We start from the raw sequence: 25,876 nt of genomic DNA, 5'->3' as shown, positions 1-25,876 counted from the left end.
AGGACTTGAAACTTGAATCCCTAAAGACTTGACATGAGACACGAGAAAGCAGAAGTTTTGACCTGTTAAAAACCAGGAACAATAAAAAAGAAATAAATCTCTATTTTTATTTAAATGTGCTTTTAAAGGGCTGACTGAAAACATTAACATTAATCTTGTCCCCACACTCATTTACAAAGACATTCAAGCATAACCGTACTGTAGATTCAAATAAATTTTATTATCCAGCATGATGTATGGATCAAGACAGTACATTAACAGTAAATTGTCAGTGAAAAATTAACAAGCTTGTAATAAAAAGTATAAATATAATACAATCCTCAGAATTTTAAGGACACTTAATACATTTTGTCATATGACATAAATAAACTATAGGGTTTCTCTTACAATATATTGTCTAAACCAGTAAGACAAAAACAGTAAATGCCTCTTCCCTTTGAAAAGTTCATAGGGTTATTTCTTTGAATCAAGAGTAAAGGTCAACGTGGACTGTTTACAGTCTGTCATGTCAGCACCAAAAGAACAATACTGATTTTTTTCTTCTCTGCATATGTGTGTGTGGTGGAGGCAGAGAGACAATCACACAGAGATTTATCACCATTGTTTTGAAGAAGCATTCTCTTCATTCATGGTGGTTTTCACTACCGGCGTCAGGTTAAATCTGACCAGCAAGGTCTCTATTGACTTTTTTATGTGTTTACTTTGACAGAAATAAACAACAGCCGCAACATAGTTGGACGATTGCTAATGTCTTGGCTCACTTCAATGTTTTCCTCTTTTTCCCTGACATATAAAAACTCCAAATTGGCTGCTTCCAGCTCAGATTTTGAAGGCTGTGAAAACCTCACTTCCACTTCGTTTGCCAGGGTGAACCTTTTGAAGGTTAGTGTGTCAGAGTATTTCCTGTCCCAGTTTCTGGGACAAGAAGACAAAATAGATTTCTATAGATTTACAATTACAAAACTGACTCTTTTTTTGGTATACAAGGCTAAAAAAAAGTGAGTAAACATCAACATTTAAGCCTGAGACAACATCAAAAATATGTCATGTGCTTTATAAACTTACAAAAACTACAAAAATAATATAGTTCCCATTCAAAAAGAGAATGAAAATCCTTAAGATTTGTGGTACTTTTTCATTCCAGTTCTTGGTTTAATCCTGTCAAGGAATAAACTGACTCCACTACTCTATATACAATATTTATAGCTTGGAGACTCTCAACAATCCACTGTAGCTTCCTTTTGAATGTTCATCATCTGAGGTTAACAATGTCTTTTCCTGACTTAGATCAGCGTGTCTGTGTGTGTTTAAAAACCAACATATAGGGACTGCGTCAGCAGCTGCTCTTGAGATTCATTGACAATGCCCTCACGGAGAGGCGTTTTGAGCTGCTGCAAAGCTTGGAATGGCCCGATTTAACGTGTGTTGGAGAGCCACACAAATAAGGTGCCACATCTGTACACCAGGACACCAGCTCCATGGTACGAAGCCCAATGAAGACCTAGACCAGCCCAGCTTCCCGGCACATTTGGTAGAACTGTCCCCGCTGTGCGATGAGGTTGACTGGAGAGTCCATCTCAGAAATGTGGCCTCTGTCCATGACGATGACTCTGCGAAGCAGCAACAAAGGAGGAAGACAGGTTTAAGATCCGGCATTCTTTAGCATGTGGTAAAATGTAGCTAGTGGATTGTAGGGCTGCAACTAAGAATGCATTTCTTTAGAAAATAATTAAAGTTCTATTATTTTGTCTATAACATGTCAAAGATGACAAACGCCTATTACAGGTTCCCAGAGTCCAGAGTAATGCTTTTCCAAAAACAAATCCAAAGGTATTCAGGTATTACAGTGATATGAAACAGATAAAAGCAGAAAATCCTCAGATTTGAGAAGCTGTAACCATCAAATATTTGGTATTTTACTTGATAAATTACTTCAAAATAATGTCATTAATTAGTTTTCTGGCAGTCCACTAAATACCACAAAATATCAACTACTTAGTGGATTGTAATGTACCTAGTGTAGTCCATGATGGTGTTAAGGCGGTGAGCAATGGTCAGGACGGTGCAGTCTTCAAACTGTGTGCGGATTGTTGACTGGATTAATGTGTCTGTCTCCAGGTCCACAGCAGCTGTTGCCTCGTCCAAAACCAGGATCTTGGTTTTCCTCAGCAAGGCCCTGGCCAGGCACACTAGCTGCCGCTGACCCAGACTACACAGACAAAGGAGAGTCGGAGAGAGAGGGACAGAATCACATGTTAGATTCTATCCTGTATATATCCTGCAGCTTTGTGTGGATATCCCTGTAATGATATATCAGTGACTGACTAGGCAAAACAGTGGCTAGTGGTTTATCTGCGTTGCAATGTGTCACTCGTGTACCTGAGGTTTTCTCCTCCCTCTGAGCATTCATGGTCGAGTTTGTCAGGCAGATTAGAGACAAAGTTTTTGAGGTGAGCGAGCTCCAGTGAACGCCACATCTCCTCATCAGTGTAGGCGTCAAAGGGGTCAAGGTTCATCCGGAGGGAGCCTGAGAACAGCACAGGGTCCTGGGAGAGAGGACAGCAGATGTTACTCATCACCAAACTTTCCCGATTGTTTATAGGATTTTTACAATTCAGAATGGCCTGTTTTACACTGGATACGAATTGCAGCTATGTGATGAAAGCCAGGGCTCAGTTTCTGTTATTATTACTGTTGTACCTGAGGAATGATAGTAATGCGTGATCTGAGGTCATGGAGTCCGATGTCTGCGATGTTGACTCCATCTATAAAGATCTTTCCCTTTGCTGCCTCTAAGATCCTGAAGATTCCCAGGGCAAGTGAGGACTTCCCCGCTCCTGTCCTACCCACAATTCCAACCTGGAAAAGAGGTTTTTAGTCAGAATTTATGTAAGACATAAGTCTGCAATTTAAACAATTTAACTTAAGTGATCCATGATCTGGACTGGTAAAGATTGCAAACTGCTTTTATCATACAAGATGACTCACCCTCTCTCTTTCATGAATATGCAAGGTAATGCCCTTCAGAGCCAACTCAAGGCCTTTGCGGTACTGCAGCCCGTAGTCCTGGAACTCTATAGTACCTCTCTGGGGCCAGGCCATGGGCAAGGAGCTGCCCTCTATAGTCCAACTGGCCTGAGTGAGACAATAACAAAGGGTGAGTAGAGAACAAAAAAACCCTCTTGTTGTACGGTGTTGATTTAAGAGTCCTGAGCAGTGATTTGATGCAGTACGTTTTGTGAAATGTAGCACTAAAGCCTATCATGTATGTGTATTTGTGTATGTGTTTGGGGTGGGAACACTGACCTCTTTAGCAGTATCAGCATACTCATTGACTCGCTCCACAGAAACAATGTTGTTTTCTACATCAGTCCAGGATCTCACGATCCAACTCAGGATCCCAGTCACCTGCGATATCCAGTGCAACAAGGTTTACTTTAAATCGTTTTCTTTCCTGCACTGAAATTGCTTTTGCTGACTGAGCAAAGCAGTGCCTTTCTATTTCACTTTTTCCAGTTTAACCTCTAATTGCCACATGCAGCATGCAACTGGAGTGACGTCCCACAATGCTGTGTGGTGTATGAAATTGGCTGTCTTTCATTTTAATAAGTCGGGTTTTGGGACACCTCCAGGACTACTGTGTGACAATGTGTGTGTGTGTGGGCAGAGCCTCTCACCTGGAGGGAGTGTGACACAGCCAAACCAACGATGCCCGGGCTCAGTGTGTTTTTTCCCATCACAGAGAGAATGGCAGCAGCTAAGACCACACCATTACCAACAAACTCCAGATTGACTGCCAGCCACCTGTGGATGTAACACTGATTTAGCTTTGGGCAGGCTAGTTCCAAATTGTGTCCTCATTACTAAAGCCAGAAGTCATTTTGTTTAACCATGTAACATAAAGCAACATTCATCATGAACTGTAACTGTAAATTCAATTTAAGCACATTTATTATCATTACATATCATCTCACCGGGTGGCCACAAATCGGGGGAAGTAGGAGGTCTGATTGAAGTCGACTCTCTCATTGGCCTGCAGAATGAACCTGGGCTGCTCGCCAAAGGCCCGGATGACGCTTGCGCCCTGCACCGTCTCGTTGAAGTGGGTGTAGATGGGTGAGCGGCTCACAGCTTCCAGCCTTCGCAACTGACAGGATGTGGCGACGTAGAAGCTCTGTAGCCCACAGTGGAAAAGTAAAACACCAGCTTTAATGAATGAAACCAAGAGGGAGCGCTGAGGGCTTTCCCATGATTCATAGGGAACGGGTGCAACATCTATGTCAGCAGGTGGGGAACAAAACACAAGTGAACGGCAAAATCAGCAGCATTGGTTTTGGAGCCTGGAGCTTTCCAATAACACACTGTAATGGAACCCAGCTCCAGCTGCCGTTAACATAATGCTCTCAAAGAAAAATCAAAAATTAGTCATTAGTGGTGAGTTTAAATGTCGGGGAGGGGGGGCGTACCTGGATAAAGGCGTAAAGGAAAGCGAGAGGCAGGATGATCACGGCTGCAAAAGGCATCGCCATCAGCACAATGATGCAGACTTCCATGAGTTTAAAGACGTAGCTCAGCATCATCTTCAAGCCATCGGGGACCATGCAGTCGATGGCGTCAATCTCTTTGGCAAAGCGGTTGAGTAGGTTGCCGCTGGGCGTGCACTCAAAGAAAGACATCGGAGAGCGCAGCACGTTGCTTAGCAGGTCCATGTGCAAGTGGCGAGAGGCGATGATGCCGCAGATGGAGATGCCGACTGTTGTACCAAAGATAGCGACACCTGAAGAGAGGGGACATGTGTTTTATTAAATCAGAGCTGAGGACGACTCAGCGCGCTTTATTTTTTTTTTTAGAGAACAATTTTCCCATCTTGTAGAAGAAAACTACCAATAAGTATCAGCATTTCAGTCAGATAGAGCTACCTAAGTCCCCTGTATTTTATCTTTTCTATTCTTTTTTTATACTATGATGCTAACTGACCTTGTACAAAGCCAAGTGCACCAAACACGGCCAGTTTGAGGTCTGTATTGACTTGGGTGCCGTTAACAACAGGATCGTCAGCCCACATGCTGAGCCAGTAGTTGTAGGCCAGTGAGGCGCCCTGCTGAAAGGCGTACAGGAAGACGATGGGAATGATGATGGCCAAGCCGATGGTCTTGAAGTACTTCTTGTACATCTCCAACTTCACCTGTTGTAGAAAAACACAAACACCAGTCAATCTCAAGGAATCAGATAACTTGGTTTGTCTTTGTATCAACAATTTTATGTTTTTCATTTATGTTCACTGAACCTGTAATAACTGATATGATTGACTGGCACTTGGGGAAAGCGGAAACAAGCTGTAAACAGTATATTAACAACATATTATTACCTTTGATATGGCGAACAGTTGCCTATTTAGACATCAAGCAGATATGGAGAAAATGTATTCTCCTTTTAGCTCTGTTTTTGCTCTCCACCACTTCTGAAGGAAATATCTGGCTGATTAGCTGCTAAATGCTCCACTATGTTCACGAGCTAGACATTAACTGTGTCTGTCTGCTGTTTGGTGCCGGACAGGTAGTGTAGTGTGGGTTTATCACAGCTTTATCTCTGAAAACAGCTGCCTGCTGCGGCCAGAAACGGCACAATGAGAGAGGTGAGAGTGAACCAAAACAGTAAAGTTGCTGCCGCACAGCTAAACAATGAGCTTAAAGACAAACAGCAGAGTCAGGTGATAATTGTCTGTGGGTTCACCACTATGAGCGACCCCTTGCACATACAAGTAGTTATGTGATCCAGTGTTATTATATGTTTTGAAGCAAAAAGGGGAGTGCCACTGTTGCCCACTTCCACACCACTAGAGGTGAAGTCATCAAGCCATTTTCAGACTTACCCTTCCAGTGCGGGCCTTGTCAGCCTCAGTCAGTTTGCCCAAGTCCTCTGGTACTTGTTCCTGGTCTGTTTCAGACACAGGCTCCATATTCTGCAGGTTGGTATTAGTGGTGTCACCCCTGGAGGATATGGAGAGACCAGAGGACAGTTTTGTAAAAAAAGATGCTCGGGAAGCCAAAAATCTATACGACAGATTTACAGTTTACACGTTTCTTTACACACCCAATGAGCTGCTCCTGTGACAGGTCTCTGGAGAATGGCATGAAGTCGACCATGCTGAGACGAGCATTGGACCTCCTGGAACCAGCTTCAAGAAAAGGACAGTTTTTTGGTTTGTAATTGTGATTATTCATTTTCAGACTGATGCTTATTACATATTAGTCCTCCTTACTGCACACACTGAAGTTTATTTGGAAGGTCATTTTTTTAATAGAATGTTTAAAAATTAAGAACCGACAAAAAAAGATTGCTGAAATGTCTCCTCACCTCTCTGTATAGCGCTCTCTTTTCGCTCTGTGCTGGCGAAGGTGTGGATGAAGTCAGCAAAGGCGCCATGGCGACTAAGGAGCTCCTGGTAGGAACCGCTCTCTGTGATTTCTCCATCTACCAGGACGAGGATATGGTCAGCCTGCGGCAGGAAGCTCATCCCATGGGTCACCAGGATGCGGGTCTGCATAGCAAGCCACACAAGTCAGAAAAATAGGATGTAAGCACAATCCAACACTAAATTGAGGCTTTCTTTAAAACAAATGTCAGCAAAGTGGTGGCTTCCATATTATAACAATAGTGCAGGTCATGTGCCTGTAAGTGGTGTAAAACAACATTTTGGCTCTTTGCAGCTGAATTGAACAGGCTGAATTGCACTTTGCAGGTTTTGTTACATGTATTACCTTATCTCTAAGGACTCCTTTTGGTCCAATGACTTTGTCAAAGATGTGTTGACCCACATGTGCATCCACAGCAGACAGCGGATCATCCAGGAGGTATACATCAGCCTTTCTATAGACAGCCCTGGCCAGGCTCACCCTCTGCTTCTGTCCACCTGAGAGGTTCAATCCCTGCATGAAAACAATGAGTAGTTTAGATAAAACTCAGAAGAAAAAAAAATTCATATAATTTCCATTTCTGAATTTCAGTACCTTCTCTCCAATTTCTGTAGCATCTCCGGCAGGTAGGATGTCCAGGTCGGGCAGCAGTGCGCAGGCCTCCAGCACTCGGTGGTACCATGTCTTCAGTTTCTCACGGCCAAATATGATGTTGTCTTGGACTGTGGCGTTCTGGATCCAGGCCTGCTGGGGCACATACGCCACAGAGCCCTGCAAAGACAGATGTCAAAAGAGAGGCTGTCAGTATTTATTAAACGAAACCCACAACTATGAATAGAGCTTGCACATGGAACATAAGCTCAGTACCTTAACAGCGACACGGCCGCTTCTTTTCTCTGTTTCACCAAGCATGGCGGACAACAAAGAGGACTTTCCACTGCCCACATGTCCGACCACAGCAACGAGGGAACCTCGTGGCACATGGACGTTGATCCTGTCAACAAAGAAAGGAATTGTCCTGTAAGTCTCCCTTTGTTTTTATTGTAGATTTAGGTTTTTTTTTTTCAATTCTTTTTTCATAACTCGTACCTTTTAAGACATGGAGGGCCCTCTGCAGACCAGCTGAAAGTGCCGTTTTCTATCGCCACGTCTTCCCCATCTAAACAACAAAGAAGCAAAATGAACAAAACCTACAGTAAACACTGAAGACAGGACATGTCATTTCAACCTGAGCAACAAACAAATGTTCAAAACAAAATTCCCCCTTGAAGTTTCTCGTCAGAGTACAGCGAGGGCGTAATTACAAGTGAATTTACTTAATCATACAAATTACAGAGCTGTTGCTTTTTTACAAGCTGTCTTAGGAAGTGTTGACAGATTACAGACAGAGGAGTGTAGTATTTTTATTTTATTCCTCTATGAATCATATGTCTGAATTCATGCTGTGATTTATGTTCAACCACTAAATGGGAACATCCTATAATTACCCTGTCTACCAGTCAGCCCGGGACCCAGGATGTGACAGTGCACGTGATCCATACAAGGCTGTGGTACTCCACAGATATAAACTACAAAATCTTGTGGGCTGCTTATATTGATTATGACAGCCTATGATTTCAGACAGTATGGGGAACAAATTGTGGAAATTGTATAGTAATATAATAGTTTATTCATTCAATGTAATAGTTTATATATGGGTGGGGTTCTTACCGGAACTCAGTGGAGCCTTTGAGACATTGTCCACTTTCAGTTCCTCTGAGCACAGGTACTTTCCCAGACGTCTCAGTGAAACCATAGCCTGAAACAGAGTCAGTGGTTAGTTAACTGACCTGTATCCATCATATGGGAACCATGAAAATATACCTCATCAGGCATCATAGATGGAGAAAACAACTCAGAGCAATCATGAATATTAAATTAAAATGTCACCTACCTGCATAGTTGTGCTTATAGCAAATGGAAGCTGACTAAGTGGAGTCTTCAGGATGTTGATCAGCGCCATTGACACAAAAACTTTCTGTGCATCCAGGACGTTTCTGTCATTGAGCGTCACGTAGACTCCAAACATGGCAAAGGCAATCTTGGGGGAAAAAGAGATGCTAAATGTTACTTTTACAGGCAAAAACTTGTGTGATGGATGATCTTTAGAGATACAATTTAAAAGATAAGGCTGGTGTTTTTTTAAATTTCTCTAATTGTCAATATATCCCATGAAAAGACCAAAACCAACAGCAATGCAATAGTCTGTCTCCCAGTACTCTCCCGCCCTGTCTGTGGCACTCAGCCCTACCGAAGACATGAATCTTTAAAAACAGGTCACAAGTATACAATTTCATTTTTTGCTTCAGGTCAAAATTGAAATGTGTCCAGTACTTTGATTTATGAACTTTTTATTAGTAGCGCTTTCAGTTTAGTGCTCTTACCAGGAAAGAAGAGGAGTTGAAGGATGCAATGGAGATGGAATAAAGGATCTGAGACTTCTTCAGGGCTTTGAGCTCTTTTTCTCTGTGGCCCAAAACCTGTTCCAAAAAGGCCTTCTCCCAGGCATAGAACTTCAAGATCTTTATTCCATTCAGGATCTCATTCATCAGTCTGATGCGGCCGTCCATGAACTTCATTTGAATCTCCTATTGAGCAGACAAAGAGGTTTTTATGTTTTATTATTAAAAAATAAACTATCCTGAGCTGAAACTGGGGCACAGTGACAATTACCAGACCAAAGCAAATACATGCATTTGTGAACATGGCACATTTGTCTGCTCTTGTTACAGCTGTAGTTTTCCTGAACATCATGGAACTTGTTTAATTCAGTAAGAATTTATTGCTTGTTACATTTTAGTGATTTTTATGACAAGGAAACAACAAAGGGCCAGAGATGCGGTCACTGCATTCAAGACGACGTTCGATTAAATTGGCTTCCAAATTTACAGAACCGTCTGTTGTTTTTCCAAAGAAATGAAAAATGATGTCTTCCTACTGCCCACCCTTTCCTTTCATTGTTTTTCAAACACGTTATATGGGGCAGACATCAAAAGGACAAGAGAGAATGTACCATCCAGACCAAAGACCCACACCGCTCTTCAGCCACTATCTAAACCAGCTGTGGCATCCCTGACCTACAGTAACATGCCAGATGTCAGGGCTACTGGAGCGAAAGTGTGAAGGATTCCTGTAACAGCTTTTACCTGTAGCTTGCTCCTTTTCTTTGCTATGAACCCGTTGAGTGGAAAAATGAGAATGACAGTGGCGATTCCTGCCAAAGCTGATGGGCCAAGATGCTGAATAAAACAAAGAATACAATAGTGTCAAGGGCTTTTCAGTTAAAATGCAGCTGTGCAGCAATGAGCGGCATTGTGAAAACACTACATTTCGACAAACCTGCCAGAGGAAGAAGAGACAAAGAGCAATTTCAATAGGAGCCAGCCAGACAGCGTTGAAGTACACCACAAAGTCCATGAGCTTCTGAGTGTCTGCTGAAACCAGATTCACAATCTCGCCCACAGTGCAAGTCCTCCTGGCAGCGCTGTTTATCACCAAAGACTGGATTGACAACAAAAGAGACAAAGACATTTTAGCCCTCAGTGCACTGTGTACAATATAAATTTACACCATTGTAAAGATCATTCATCTTAGGTAGAAGCTGTTAATCATATGCTGTGTAATGTTTTCCTGTCTGGAAGGAGAGAGAGCTTTTGTTTTTGCCATTTGCGACGTAATTTATGTTGCGTCTCGAGGTTAGCGGCTACATGTCCATAGATACAGATTTACCCACCTTCCTGTAAACCAAGCCCATAACAGCTGTCTTCACCCTCATTCCCACTGTGAAGCAAGTGTACATGTACTGATGGTTGAAGAGGGACTGGAGACAGGACAACAGGAACATTAGAGTGGCGTAGAAGAAGCCTTTCCAAAGCGGAGCATCTTCGTCTCTCATGAAACCAAGAAGAAGGCTGTGGAGGAGGAGAAGCAGAAGATTAATACTTAATCAGGATGTTCAGTAGTTTGCACACGTTCCATTTTTGTGGAGTCATGACCAAACTGCATCAAAACCCTACTTCTATGTATGATTTTCCCTGGAAAGTAGTGAATGATACAACTCAAAGCAGACATAGACATGTTTTTACCCTGTCAACATGATTTTTTTAAACTGTTTTTTTTTTTTTATTCAATCTGGTATTATTTGACTTTCATTGTGTGCCTTAAACCAATGGCCTTGAGCGCTGCTGTGGCTGCTGGCTGACTGGTCCACACAAAGTAGCTCGGGTTGCACAACAGTGCTCAGCTTGTGGCCGGGCTGCCCTCACACTTGGCCAGCGGCTCCCTTATTGTGGTCCGACGACATTTCTGCCATTTAGAGCCTCCTCTCCCTCTCTGCCTGTCCTCCGTACTGGAGCACAGAGGGCTGTGGTCTCATCTACTTTTCTTGCTCACAGCTCTGTGACCGTAATTAACACTTCCACTGATTCTGTGCATCAACAACAACATTCCAGTCTGACTAGTGGGATGGTGCGGCGGGTGGAGGGTCAGCCATGACCTGTTTTCACTGCTGCCAGCTTCGGTTATTGTTTGGTTGTCTGTGTCACAAATCATTGAAAATAGGACAATGAAGGTGATATCTGAGGTGATAACCAAGGAGTTTTTTTTTATACAGTAATATCCATCTATCTATCTATGTGTGAGTGTGTTATTTTGTTTCTGCTTAACGTTAATGTTTCTTTAAATTATTGTAACAGGAAAATATAATTTCATTAATTTAAATCTCCAAATTGAATTGGACAGTTCACCCCAAAAAACACAATTAAGCTCTATTTTTACTCTAGTCTGGATTGCTGTCCACCCAGGTAATTTCAGTCTGAGCTGAGGTTTAGAAATACTGGCTGCAGCTTTCCTTAATACAGTGCACTCAATGCCATTTGGTTTGTGGAAGTCCAAGCACTGAAAAAGTTATATTTGAAAAACTCAACAACATCTCTTTCCAAAGATAATGACACAGTTACTTGTGATAGTAACCTTCTTATGAGCCGTTTTATTGGGAACTTCTTATCAAAGCACAACTGCCTGATTTCTATATTCATGCAGAATGAGCAAATTATACACAAGAACATTTGTGGATTATCTTGTTATTCTGGGGGCTGTCTGCACCACAAACCAATTACCCCTGAGCTTATTTGGTTGAGATACAGCTAATTGAACTCATGGTGAGAGCAGATTTAGGTTTTGGTGCACTCTTTCTTTAAGTCTTACCTGAGCACCTGAGGGATGGCGAACATGAAGGCATCATGGAATATGATACACAGGGTACCGGTCAGAAAGTATGGACCGAACTTGCGTGCCAGCGTCCTGAGCAGGAAGAAGCCAGAGCTCTGCTCCTTCTGCAGCTTCCTGAGGAGCTGTGCCTGGTCTGGCAGTCTGCTCCCCAGCGCCACGCCCGACGCCAAAGCCTTCTCCTGCCTGCCAGAGGGAGAAAACTCAGTTACAGACCAGACAGCTGTATCAGAGATGCCCCAACATGGTTCCAGCACCATGTTGGGGCATCTAAAGTCTTTAATGTAAAACATTCTGGAAAAAAAATTAAACCTGTTGTTATTCGTACCATCACTGATGGACTCAAGAATTTGCCAGCAGCAGTAAAAAGCATTATTCACTGACATAATTATTGGACTTAACAACAGATCTTCAAAGGGCTGGATCATGTTAACAAGCTTTGAAAATGACACAGGGCTCTTGTCTTGAAATTATGGTACTGTATGTCCTCAAGGGACTCCTTTGGACTTATTTTTGGACCCAAAATGCCTCTGGTGATGAACCGTCCCAAATTTAAATTTACAGCAATCCTCACTAAGTCATGCTCTGCGGACGTTTGGCCACATTGCAATAAAATGGAATTGATTCTTTGGCTGTTAGGCTGTGACAATAGTGAGAGCCGTATGCTGGATCACAGGCCTGTGTCAAAATAGAAAGCCATATGAGACAGAGGAAACATGAAAGACAACACGTGCATGTCCTGCATTTCTTTTCCCCATGAAGATTGGTTTTCTGCTGCACATTTCTTCATGCTACAATTACTAGTTAAAAAACATAGAAGATTAGTCAGCCAGTCACAAGGCTCACTAAAGGGGAACTGCACAGATTATATACATAAAGTCAGTTTACTCAACATTGAGCAACATAAAGTCTGTGTTACAAACTAGGGGCATGGAGTTTGAAAGACGAGTGTGTTAATCAGGCAGGGAGGGTCAAATGAAATGATGCCATTGGTTGCAGTTTGGAAAATGTATGATCCAGTGTTTTTGGCCAATACTGGGGACTATATATCAGGATGCTTTGACCTCTGTTGCATCAATTTTGGCCATTCTTTTTAGCCATGCTAGCTAGCATGGCTCTAGGGATGGCAATGTTGGTCTGTCAGTTGGTTGGTCCACCACTTTGGTCCAGACTGAAATATCTCAACTTTTCAATGGACAAGTTGACATTTTTGACCTTTAGTGAAATACCTTGACAGCTATTGGATGGACTGACACAACATCTTTTTTTCTTTGTACAGACAAGCTCTCAGATGATGACTCCTAATGGCTTTGGTGATCCCCTGATTTTTCCTCTAGCGCAACAATGAGATTGACATTTGTGGTTTTGAGTGAAATGTCTCTGTTAGATGTATTTCCATAGAATTTGGTGTTCAGTCATGCTTCCCTCAGGATAAATTGTAATAACTTGGGTAATCCTCTGAATTTTCTTCTAGCACCAGCATCACGTCAAAATTTCAGTTTGTCCAAAGACCTGCAAAACTAATGACAGTCCCATCAGTCTCAGCTGTACTTTGTGCTAATTAGCTAATATTAGCATGCTAATAGCCTATACTAAACTAGGATTGTGAACAAGATAAACCCACTTAACACCAGCATGTTAGCCTTGTCATTATGACATTATTATCAGACTCTTAGTCTTATCTATCTGTCTTTTGTGAGTCTCCCAACTTTATGAGAGTACAATATTAAATTGCTGGGGTACCCCTTTAAACTGCCAGATATCAACTATCAGGAGTTCTCACTTTTGAAGTCTGGCACATTCAGCTGTCCAGTCCTGTTGCAGCTCAGAGATGATCTTTTGTGACGTGTCTTCCTCCCTCAGGGTCCACAGGTCCTCTGCTGCCAGCGGGGTGCGATATCCTTTCACAACAAGCCTGAGGAGGGAGGGCAGAGATGATTCACACACACATAATCGTCAACTTTGTGCACACACAAATTACCGTAAACAAGTACAAACTTTTGCTGTTGCTGTAGTGAATCAGCCGATGCCTAAAAATTAAGGGGTTTTGAAGAACCATCTTACCCAGTGAACCACCAGAAGAGAATCTTTGACAGGAAAGAGGCATCTTTCACAGGACAGGGATTCTGCAACAGATTAAAGACCAGAAGATGTTGTTTTCGCAGTAAATCTCTCACCGCTTAAAGGCTTTCGAGATATACACAGCCTCACAGAGGCTGTCCGTTGATGGTTGAATAATGCACTTGTGAGGAGTGTGTTGGAGTGTGTTTTAAGAATGCTAATGTGTGTAGACAGCACTGTACAGTCAGGTGGTCCATTGTGGGGAGCAGAGGCCATGAACTCCCACAGGACAGAATAAATAGAATTCAATGTTAGCGCAGGGTGAAGATGACGTTTTGAGGTCTAGTGCAGACAGAGCGGAAATGTGTCATCACAAACTGTCCAACAAGTGGGTACACACACACACACACACACACACACACACACACACATAAACACACATTCTTTATGGCATCTCTCCACCCCATCACCCTCTCACCAGGGTGTTTGCTCTCTTAATTTCCAGCACTCTTGCTCTTCATCCCTTCACTTCCTCTCTTCCTGTGAGTAACTCTAACCAGAGCGTGGGGTGGAAAAGAGGAGAGGGTGGAGGAAGAAGAGGAGGAGGACACACCAAGGAGCAACCAATGGGTGTGTCCCCCATGCCAGACTGCGGCTTCTGTACCCTCAGCCTCCTCACCACTAGCCAAGAGCTTGTTAGGGACTTTTGCAGCTATTTTGATTGTTTATCACCAGGGAAATATTACATCACACTGTCTGTTTGATTGATTAGAAGCTCATTTTCATTCACCTGTCAGCCTGACTTGCTATTTTGAGCTTGAAAAAATGTTGTCAGGCTCATGTTTGATGGGATAGTGAGATCTGTGTTAGGTAATGCCTGTGCTGTCGTGTGGTCACAGACTCCAACGCTGAATTGAATAGGCTGTGTTAATGGTATGCAGGAACACAACGGCAAACACACTGACGCATTCATTCACACTCCCTCATAGGAAGCCAAAGCAGTGAAGTGAGAGTGGGAAATGAAGGAGGGAGGGAGGTGAATCACATCATTTCCTCCAAAAGGGAAAAGTGTCTTGACAACAAAAGTTGAAAACCACAAGATAGCTGCTCAGGCATTTTCTTTCCTGGGTAGTGGATCATAGTGGACGTTTTTGACGGAAGTTTTCTCCTCTGCCTACCTTTTCCAAGACGGTTTTTCCCTCTGGAGGCTGGTCGGCAAAACAGCACAGGAAGAGCTGGCTCAGTTGGATTGTGAAGTAGGAGAAGAAGGCAAGGTATCGTACAATATCAGAGGCAATGCCCTGTGGAATAAGAAAACACAGATTAAAGAGGCTGCCACAGAGCTGAAAATACCAGAATCTTTTAGTTAGAGTTCCTTCAGTTTATTTGTTTTAAGCTATTCCAGACAAGTTGCACAAGTTAGACTTTTATTTTTAACCAGGGACACAATTAATTGGCTTTGTGGCCATGCACATGCCGCAGTAAAATAACATTGTTCTGCCATCGAGACATAAGGGTTTCACCAGGATCAAAATGTGTTTTGGTTGTTTCATCTTGTTTCAACATTACTTAACAAATCACACAACATCCTGTGGTATACAGTGTTATTTATCTTCACTGTGGCTTTGTGTGTAGTTTCAAAACAACAACAAAAATCATTACATGGCTTTTCCCATGCTTACACATTGTATAGCAGTGGATATGGTTTATACGCCAAGATCACAGACACAATAAAGAGTATTTTGGACCTTTAAGCTAAATCAGGGTGAAAACCCAGAGTCTTTAATGGTGTACTTCATATAAATGAAGCGATAGTAAAGCTGCCTCTCAGTCACGCCAAGAGCCTGTATCTGTAAATAGGAAGATTGTGGTTTTACAAACCAGCACCCTTACTTTCAATCAAGGGAGCAGCTGCAATATTAACCACTCAGAGACTTTTGTGAAATGTAGGACTCACATGTTATTCTTAACGTATAGAAACTGTGGGTTTTGGCAGAGGCATTGTTTACCACTGGGTCCATGCCACTGCCACAGCCAGTCTGTTGTGCAGCAGTATGGGTATGCATGAGAGTCAGATCCATGGTAAACAGTAAAACAATTTTCTCTGAAAAGTGGTGCTGTGCCCAGAAAGGAGATATGAAGGGGCCAAATGGATCCGGCCACACAGTGAAAAACAGGGTCAGGATGGTCGGAGAGTGGGTGGTAAAAATGTAGGTCAAGCGACTAAGAATGGCCAAGGGTCAACATCAACATTGCAATGTGAATTAGACACTTTCTTTATAAATATTTAGAAAATGAACTATTTTCTCTCTACCGATAGTTCCTACATGAAACTGTTCACAACAAGGTCTGTGGATTATCTTGAGTAACTGGGTCACAATTTCTGGAAAAAGACATTGCTGTTCAGTTTTTCAAATGTATTTTTTTGGCGCTTTGAGCACCACAAGGCGAATGCCATCTAGTCCCATTATATTCAAAAAATGCAGACATCTCTACGATATCTCCAGAACTCGGCAACTCACACCAAAACAATCTAGATGGATAAATGGTACTACAGGTAAGAGGAAAGATATGTATTTTTGATTTTGGAGTGAACTGTCCCTTTAAGCTAATTGGCTTATTTACCTAGCGATAACTTCATATTTACAGTAGAGATGTGAGAGTGGTATCATGCTTTTCATCTAACTCTGTGCAAGAAAGTGACTAAGCGTATTTTCCCCCAAATGTTGAACTATTCCTTCAACAGGACTAACATCATTAGCTTTTAATTGACACTCGTGATAACTTCCTTTGTTTTGAGGGTTTTAGGGTGCAGCTGGCTGCCCTTGCTCTATCTGATGAACTTGTTAATTTCAGTCTTTAGTAATGATCTGCCTAATGTATGCCTAATGGTACCATGAACTCCCATGACCAAGCAAAAGACACTGGATGGTATTAAAATCTTTAGAGAAATGGATGAACAGAATCCGGGTATATGAATGTGGTTAATCAAGATGTAGATATAAGATACGGTGGAGAAATATATGGTTGGTCACGTTTGTATCCTATGTGCAAGTGTGTGGTTGTATGAAATAACAACATCTGTGTCTAAATTATAAATGGCCTTGCATTATGTGCGGATGCATAGATTTCCATCTGGCTGTGTTTACAGCAGTGTAGACCCATAAACACAGCGCTGACGTTCCTCTGGTTTGACCCTGGGCTGCCATGTCTCACCAGCATTTATCCCAGGGCCATCATTACTCTCCCCCAAGCAGTGTGGGAATGTCACACCGAGGACGATAAAACAGAAATATGGATGTGTGTTTGTGTGTTTTTATAGAAATGCAAATGCGACTGCCCCACGGCTGCATGTGCTTAAATAGAAACATACCCCATACAACAATGATTGCAGTGTCTGACAGGAGACACAGAAAGAAAAGGAAAACTTAAACACACACAGGCTTGACCAGAATTGGCAGTGTCATCCTCCAACACTTGGTTAACTTTAGGTTACCTTGGTTGAAATTGGGGGATGAAATAGAAACTCTTTGCTGACACAGGGTGTATCTCAAGCTGTGCTGCTGGAGTCTTGTGTCTAGACTATGGGTAGGATTAGACCTGATTAGATATCCCTGCACAGTGTTTTGAAACTGCAGGTTCACCGAGTTCAAACCTGACAAACACATTCACTTTGGCTCTGAATTATTGCTTATTTTCAACATAGAGAGTACTGTTGAGAGTTTTTTGGATGCTTGGAATATACAGCATCATGTGTTAATGCATACAGTATACAGTACAGTAATACAGTAGGACATGGTAATGATATTTCTATTAAATGGTATGGTATAGGCTATAGGTATAGGTATTAATAGGCTAAAGACATACCTCATCCATGGCCAGCTGGATCTTAGCTCTGAGAGGCACCAGGGAACAGACAACAGCCAAGACCCAGAACAGGAAGAGGAATACAGAGGAACGACAGCCTCTTACTCTTTCCAGCTGGATGATGCATAAGGCCAAGATCTAGAGAGACACACAGAGAGACAGAAAGACTTAATTTAAGAATTCCCTCTTGCAGCACAGGAGACTCTATCACAACTCTATCTCAGAGCCAGAAAGCAGAGAGCCAAAACTCAAATCTGTGATGCCACGTTTATGAACAGCCTGGAGCGACTCCACTAACAACAAGGACAGGAAAACGTGATTTCCAAGTATGAATTGACTTTTTGAACTCAAACAAATCTTACCAATGAGCTTTATATTATAGCTACTGTCAGCTCTAAGCTAAGCAAACTATTTTCTTTGTGAGATGAATTTTTAGTGAAGATGGAGTTGCTCTGACAAAAACCTCTTTCCAAGCTGCCATTCAGTGCCACTCCACTTAATAAAGCATATAAAGCACTAACTCTCCTGTATAAGCTGCCAATGTCACTGCCAATGTTTTCAACAGAGCATAGAGGGTATAATCAGATTTAGTCTGATCTAATGCAGCCGGTGGTGGTTTTATGAAAGAATGTGGGTTTTTGGGATTTCCCTGGCTGCAGGCACAGATGGGATTTAGCTGACTTCTGCCTGTAAAAGATGACACATATGTGGTGTGCCGCATGCCCTGCGCACATTGCTTAATGTTATGATATGCTTTTCTTAATAGAAACAAAACTATATCTATGTCGTGATGTTTTCTCAAAAATAGGACTGATTCAGTGTTTGTCATCAGAGGAGTCACCCATCTGCTTTTGAACCACTATAATTGGTCCCTCTCTGAGTGGTTGGCCAAGTGAGACGTCACTTTGTCATGCCAGCTCATCACCAAGTGGGGAGAGAGTGGGTTTAGGTTTCATAACGGGTACCACATTAGTTACTTTGGGATGAGCCACAGCACTGTCCTGTTATAAACTACAGTGGTCTGGTAATTATGTAAGTTTTTCACATCAACAACCTGACACACTTTATGGGGGGACATGTACAGATATAAACAACATCCAGGGTTCTGCTGTGGTGACACACTGATCATTTATTCTTTTGTTCATTCATTTTCCCTACACACTTGATACTTGCCTATCTATTGAAGGATTAATACAGATAGACAGGCACTTACAATCATACCTATGGGGAATTTAGGGTCTCCAGCCCAGCTGACTTGAATGTTGGATCTAAAGGCACACCTATAGAGGGGATGTGAACACAAGGACAACATGCGAACTCCAAAAGCACATGAACGTCCAAGAATTTGATGTGCTTTAGAGGTGAAAATGTCCTGATCACAAGTACTCAAGTTAGTACCTGAGTAGCTTTTTACTTCACACTTTTACTTTTCAACACAAGCTGCATTCATTGATTTTTGGCCACTTGGGGGCAATGCAACAAGCTGGAAACAAAATAATGACTTATTTTCACCTTATAATGTTAATATTGTGAACATGTCGGCAAACAGTTGCTTATTTACACATCCAGTTGTAGAAGTCATGCTAATTCTCTCATCACGGTGAGCGATACCTTATGCATTACACATGTCATTTGATCCAGTGTTGATTTAAAAATATTGATTACTGCAGCTTTAAGTAATATTTAAATCAAATGACAGCACTTTCTGATTACTAAAATACGGTTTTTAAGTTTTAGCTAAATATATGTTCCAATACTGCACCTTGATTTTCCCCCCTAGTTTTGATCAACTCAAGGGAAAACTCTCAAGTCTTCTATGGGACTGCATATCTCCTACATCTATCAGACCCACAGAATGAGTATCATTCAGTAGTACCAAGCCCATGGCAAGAACTTTGTGTCCTCGACTGCTGGTACTTTAAGTCCCAAACTTTTGAGGTTGAGGCTGCATCAGCAGTAATCCAAACCATTACCTAAGTGAGGAAAACGTAAAGCTGACCTTTCGTCAGCATCTGAGGGTAAAGACCTTCCTATTCCTAGCCTTCCGCTCTGACTTGCCATATTGCTGCAAACCATCAGCCCATCTGTTTGTACAAGTCAGTGGGTGGAACTAAGTCTATCACTAAGCCCCAAATCAAAACCCTACCTTATAATTACATGGGAAGTGTGCAGCGCTTGGGAAGGAATAGGAGTTTTACGTCATGGTATTGCTGATTATAGTCAGTGTTGTGTGTGTACTTTTCATCAATAGTGACCACGATTCATTCGTGGGCTGACTGACTTGGGCAAAACTGTTCCCATACGTTAACTAGAGTTGAAGGGCAACAAAACAAGTTGGTAAAAGCAATGAGAGCACAGTGTTCCAGTCCTGCACCTAGGGAACGGGTGGTGGTGAGTGGCTACAATCAGCATCAAGAAAATTATATCCTTTAATAAAGATAGGTCTGGCAAATAGATTAAAAGATTGGTGTCAAGCTCTTAATATGATTTAGTAGATGTTTGTCCGACCCGGTGTGATAAATGATGCCTCAAAATAAATAAACTTTTTTGAAATGTATCCCTCGATACAAGAGACGTCTCAGTGTATTTTTACCCAAAACACGTGCTGGTATTTACTCAGGAGTCTGAAAAGACCACAGGTGGGAAAGACTGTCTGACTGGGAGAGAGTGAGACTGTGCAGGACCTGTATAAGGCTGCAGAAAGAGGAGGCTTTGTGAGTAAAGCTATATGGTTCCGTGGGTCAGCTTTAGAGGCCCACTGGGCTACAGCAAACCTTCCTATCTGGACTCAGCACCCTTGTACTGGATTTTAATTCTTACATCACTCCTGCTGAGGATAAACAGCATTTTAAGCTTGCCATGCCACCCATGTTGTGAGCTGCACCCCTTTTCTGTTTGCTCCTGCTCTAAGTATCATTTAAAATCTAACTGAAAATGAGTGGGATCAATGTTCTGAGAAACATTCAGGGCTGTTTCCATCAACACAAGCCACTGAAAACATTTCTCTGAATGCACACCAGCCCTCATCTCTTATAAATAATGTTCTGTAGCCCACCCTACAGTACATGCCACCCTGATCCAGGTGGGGGGAGAAGAGACAAACAACATTTTAAAGATTAAAGATCTCATCTAGATTGCATACATCTGCACAGGTCTTGCGCTGATATGGAGCTAAACATTTGAGTTGTTTCTCTTCAAACCTGAGCAAATCAATGTGCATACTATGGATTTGGGGTATGGTTTTGGGTTTTGAAAATTCAAAACTTCAGGTTCTCATTCTGAGGTAAATTGGATGAATGTTTTGTCCTTGATCTTTTCTTCCGTTCTGCAGAGGCATTGCAAATAAACACGTTGCAACTTAAATACAGTTTTGGTCAGAACAATGGTGCTTAAAGAAGGAGCTGGCGTCAAAACTTCCAGTCCAGAAGCACACCTGTAGCCTATATAAAGACTGAAACTTTCTATGTAATTAGGTTTAACATAGGCTACAATTGTGTATCTTCACCTTTGTATTCAGCGGTTTTGTGTTCTTTAAAGATGAACCAAAAGGTTGGAAGAGATTCATATAAACTTGATTCATGGCACATGATCAGTCAAGTCCACTGAACAACTGATTTGCATGCAAATATATGAGTGGACAAGCATCAACAATAAACTTGATGCAATATACACAAGACAAGCACTGACTGTCCGCCTAAAGTTCATGAGTGAATCACTTGTCAAACAAATAGGCCTCTAAAATGTGAAATATTTTGGTTTAAATACATTTTTTCCCTCTCTGACATATGGTCTCTCACTTGCACAGCACCTACCAATCACATTTTTCATTGTATTGAAACTTTCCACATATGTACGCACACTGAATCCACATCAAATAGCAACTGATGTCATTCAAATGTATTCTGCACACTGATGAGTGATGGCCAAATAATACAGGCTGTGTTTGCAGGGTACTGTAATATTTGCACTGCCTGCAACACTCTAAATCTATCCCTGGTTGTGCATCTTTGCACATAAGTGTCTGGCCAACTTACTGTACATAGACTATATATTCTTTCATTTGTCTGGACTTTGACATGTGAGCCAGCAGGAAACAGGCGGCAGTAGGCAGGGATGTCAGATGTGCGATTTGAGCTACAAATCAGTGCCATTGCTCAGTAGTAAACCATATGCAAACCATGGATGAACATTTACATGATTTATTGGCATTCACTGTGTATTGTGCTTGCACCCTCTGATTTCATTACATCTTAAAACTTGATCAGGGATAAGTGACACATCTCATTTGCTTATCACTAGAGACTTGTCACAGTGCTTTAAAGTAGCAAGCTATTTAATCATTTAGGGACCCGTCAACAGTTTTACACCATCTATAGATTTAACATTTCCTATTCAATTAGATTTCAGTGGTATGTATGAAATGCACTTTTGTCTGTACATGCACTAGTCACATATTACCATATAAGCCAATATCCATGTTGAAGATGGACCTTGATTTATAGATTCATCACTTGATACACTGAGGTAAGTGTCATAGAAGGGTAGATGTGGGCCCTAAGCTTTTACAGTAAAAAAACAATAAAATTAGTAAGTCAGGAGTAAAAGGAAAAAGGAAAGAGCCACAGTATTTACCACAGTCATGCTGCGTATGATGGGGCTGAGTAGGAAGACCATGTGCTGCTGGATCTCCAGCCTCCTTTCCAGCAGGATGTAGAAGAACTCCACAAAGCCAAAGGAGGCCAGCAGGAATCCCAGCACCTGAACAGGACAGGAAAGTAATGGGAGACGGATTGGAGAAACTTTCTGGATCTATAGTCAATATATTTCTGTTGATATTGGGGATCTTGTTGAGAAAAACTAGCAGAAATGTTGCTTTTGTGTAAAACCTTGAACAATAAACTATAGACTGGCAAAAGTCTCACCATCTTGGTGGTGCAGAGGCAGGACATTCGAATGCGTCCACGGTCATGGCAGTAGAGGTGAAGGCAGTAGAAAGGGGCCAGCAACCACAAATAGATGCAAGGGACCCACACCAGTACTGTGTTCTGGAAACACTGGGTCAGGTCTGGGTTGGCTGTGTACCACGTACGGTTCCAGTCCTACAACAAAGAGTAGTAAGACAGTCCAAAGTTCAGATCAAGAGAATATGCCTAAGAGTCAGAAATTTAGGTAAAACTGTGAGATTATATCCATCATCTGAGAGACAGAGCAGGTGAGGGCCAAGTCCAGAGAATCCACACACAGCAAGTCAACAGAAAATGTGTCTGTGTCCAATCCTGAGAGAGTGTGAGTTGGAAGAGGCCTTCTTTTGCCAAAAAGCTGAGTCAGTTTTGAAATTTTTCTGACCACATCTCTGGCTTGTTTCTTAATTTGAGTAGGACAATGTAAACTGTCAACACATTACAATGTGAAGTCAAGGATTATACTAATAATGAAGCTTATAAACAACACAATTCCAAAGCAGATGAGGTGTGTTGGGCATATGCTGCCAAAAGTTTAAGATTACATAACAGCAGCAGAAGCAGACTAGGTTGTCTTTTCATTAAAAAAAGAAACACCAGGAGCTAAGTGGCTTGTTGTTGTCTTGCTTCGTTGTTTATCACCTCACTGGCCTAATGAGGGGCAGGGTGTCTGGCTGTGCTAACGAGGCTGTGGAGTCACCACAGGAAGTGGTTTAAAACTTCTAGCATGGCGGAGCAGTCTGGCCCAGTCAGGGAGAGAGGCCACAATTGGTGGCAGCTGCAGGATCATTATGTAACAGTCGTCCATCAACAGCCCTGCCAGGTGAGACGTACCTTGCGCAGATAGAAGCTGCTCGGTGGGGGGGGGGGCATGTTTCAGCACGAATGATGATTAATTCAAGTTTACCATCAATCGCTACTGTTTGCCACCTCTGGAGCCACAATAGTCTGAATCATGGTCTGACTGTAGGCGACCTGTTCAAATCAGAGCTTGCGCACATCTCCTGCGCCTGCCTCATCACAGGGTCACAAAAATTTCAAACATAAATCTTCATAACATAGGTGGTTTAGGTAATGAATGCACCATTTTGCACGTACTGTATAGTGGTCTATGTGAGTGCTGATGTACCAAAATCCATTTAAGTGATAAATCTTTTGAGAGGCAGTGAGTGGGAGGCTACTTTCGCAGACCCTTCTGACTCCTGCGGTCAATGGCAGGCGGATGAACAGAGCACTTTTATGTAAAAGTGTCAGACCCTCTCCAAACACTTTCTTGTGCATTTTGCTTAGTACCTATCCTGTTTCTAACCCTTGGCTGAAGTGGTTGCAGTAAACTAGTAGATGCCAACAGCTTGGGTGCGCAAGGTGTCTATTTTTACCTGACAAACAGTGATGTGAAAGTAGTAGAGACTTTTACTGTGCTGCAAATCTGCTGACTGTCCCTTTTTACATTCTCTAGATTTGATAGAGCAATTCAGTGCATAATAACAAGTTAAACAAACGCAATCTTGCAGCATCATGCACCTAATGTGAGTATGTGACGTGTATGAACTAAGGACACTGTAATTTTAGAAGGCACAGATCACTTTCCCTGCAGTTTCACCTAGACTTTGTTCTGTTTTTCAAATTACAGGATAGCTTGATTTAAAGAGAAAGAAACCAAATACACTGCCAGCTCCTAAATTTGCCCATTTCAAATTTGTCCACCCTAAAAAGCTTGCATGCTATGTGTCTCTGGATCAAACCTCTTCTGCTGAGCTGGATTGTGCATGTTCAGTTCTGTATTTAAGCCATATAAATCCCCATCGCTACCTCAGGGCTATGACCAATGAGTAAGTAATGACACGGTTTGACAGTTAATAATTTAAGGTACTTTGCAGCCAACATGAGACAAAAGCATCTGTTTAATCACCCTCTATGCTTTGTGAGGGATATAATGTATCTGAGAACATTACATCTGTACGTTGAACTTTCATGGCAAAGAGAGTTGCATGAGATAATATACAGCTTACTTTTTCAAAAAAGTTTGTAGTTTTGAGGATTTGCAGGAGCAAAAACAGAGAAAGAGCCATAATAAGAAACAGAAACAGAGAGGGAGAGAGAGAGAGGAAGAGATGGAAAGAGGCAAGTTGGGAGCGAGTGCATTCAATCATTTTGGCATACCAGCTGGATCGCGGCCATTTTTCTACTTTCGAGCTGGGATTCAGAATGTGGAGGTTTGCTAATATACAATACTAAGAAGCCTTTCCAACAACAGCAGCTCACTCATCTCCACTTCTCAGCATCTCATTGTGCTGAATCACAGAGCAGAGTGACAGTAAATGCAAATCTTACTATCACCAAAGGTAAATTCTCCCATTCAGACTTGCTTTAGATTAGATTTCTAATGCACTCACGCGAGTACAGGCTGCAAACTGAGAGGGTCAGTGTATGCTATGGTGATTTTCTTTTATGGTGATTCTATTATTCAGCAATGGACTTGTCTAATGCTGATGAGCAGCATAATTGATGGCCAAGGACACAAGAACAGCATGCTAGTGTGACTAATGCTAATGGCATTAATCACAAAATGACATCAATGGTCAGGATTAAACAGGTTAACAAGAGTAAGTAAAAGATCATAATGATCTCATTGTGTTGTGCATTTTTTACATAAAAAACACTGAATGCTCATTATTAAACTTCTACATAAATATTTTCTAATTGATATCGGCTTATATCAAATGAGCATGAATTTTGTGACAATAAAAACTTGCCTGATGTACCCAAAATATTAAACTCTTTCTAACTGAACTGGATTACTATTCTACATTATCTCTTCTTGGCAAAAAAAGACATACGCACACAATAAATAAATGGGTCAGTGAACACATCTCAAACTCACCCACAGAGGGTCCAGGCCACTGAGTCTGCAAAAGGCATCCATCCACTTGCTTGCTTCTTCCTCCCTGATGCTCCACTTGTTGGGGTCAATCAGCCCTGCTCTTCACGCTGGGTAACACACACTCACGGTGTGGGTGTATGTGTGTGTGATGGGGAGAGAACGAGCTGACTAAATGTATCCTTATTAGATATTTCTTCTCTAGCTAATGGTAGTATAGCTTGTGTTTAGCTGGTTCCTACCTGTCTGTCTGGGTGGCACGCTCTTTTATTAGTGTATGTGTGTGTTTGAGGGTGTCTGTGTGATTTTTCCTCCCCTTTAATAAAACATCTTCTCTCAATGAAACTCTGTTTCTGTCTGCCTCACAGTTCGAACTGCTTCTGCCCTGAGATCCTGTGTCTTTCTGACTCTCGCTCTGTCTGCCT

The 25,876-nt window shown here is 42.0% G+C and overlaps 1 protein-coding gene and 1 long non-coding RNA gene across 2 annotated transcripts; one reads left to right on the top strand and one right to left on the bottom strand.

Annotated features, from left to right (window-relative positions):
- Positions 1-93: 93 nt before the first annotated feature.
- Positions 94-25,876, bottom strand: abcc6a (ATP-binding cassette, sub-family C (CFTR/MRP), member 6a). Its single transcript, XM_044188496.1, has 31 exons — positions 25,455-25,876; positions 22,532-22,708; positions 22,242-22,367; positions 17,610-17,747; positions 14,921-15,043; positions 13,746-13,807; positions 13,465-13,596; positions 11,661-11,867; positions 10,189-10,366; positions 9,795-9,956; positions 9,602-9,694; positions 8,840-9,043; positions 8,350-8,496; positions 8,127-8,214; positions 7,506-7,575; positions 7,284-7,410; positions 7,011-7,187; positions 6,762-6,929; positions 6,358-6,541; positions 6,094-6,178; positions 5,873-5,990; positions 4,978-5,185; positions 4,467-4,777; positions 3,975-4,174; positions 3,678-3,804; positions 3,307-3,408; positions 2,989-3,135; positions 2,701-2,859; positions 2,380-2,546; positions 2,015-2,209; positions 94-1,610 (listed from the first exon to the last, which is right to left on the bottom strand). Exons 1-31 carry the CDS (start codon positions 25,494-25,496, stop codon positions 1,502-1,504), a joined length of 4,533 nt encoding a protein of 1,510 aa, XP_044044431.1. The 5' UTR covers positions 25,497-25,876; the 3' UTR covers positions 94-1,501.
- On the top strand, positions 5,125-7,413 carry LOC122872378. The gene is made up of 5 exons (XR_006377092.1): positions 5,125-5,237; positions 6,117-6,202; positions 6,370-6,577; positions 7,031-7,216; positions 7,326-7,413. It is a non-coding gene; the product is annotated as an uncharacterized LOC122872378 (long non-coding RNA).

This window comes from Siniperca chuatsi, linkage group LG3, assembly GCF_020085105.1.
Source record: "Siniperca chuatsi isolate FFG_IHB_CAS linkage group LG3, ASM2008510v1, whole genome shotgun sequence".
NCBI lineage: Eukaryota > Metazoa > Chordata > Actinopteri > Centrarchiformes > Sinipercidae > Siniperca > Siniperca chuatsi.
This window is presented reverse-complemented; position numbering and strand designations above follow the sequence as displayed.

What these genes read in the sequence shown, in the direction of transcription:
- abcc6a (XM_044188496.1), bottom strand. Translation starts at nt 25,496, where the DNA reads ATGGATGCCTTTTGCAGACTCAGTGGCCTGGACCCTCTGTGG. An exon ending in GCCATCCCTCAGGTGCTCAG is followed by an intron (nt 10,367 to 11,660) that starts GTAAGACTTAAA and finishes CCTCCTCCACAG; the next exon opens with CCTTCTTCTTGGTTTCATGA. An exon ending in TGGGCTTGGTTTACAGGAAG is followed by an intron (nt 9,957 to 10,188) that starts GTGGGTAAATCT and finishes TTGTCAATCCAG; the next exon opens with TCTTTGGTGATAAACAGCGC.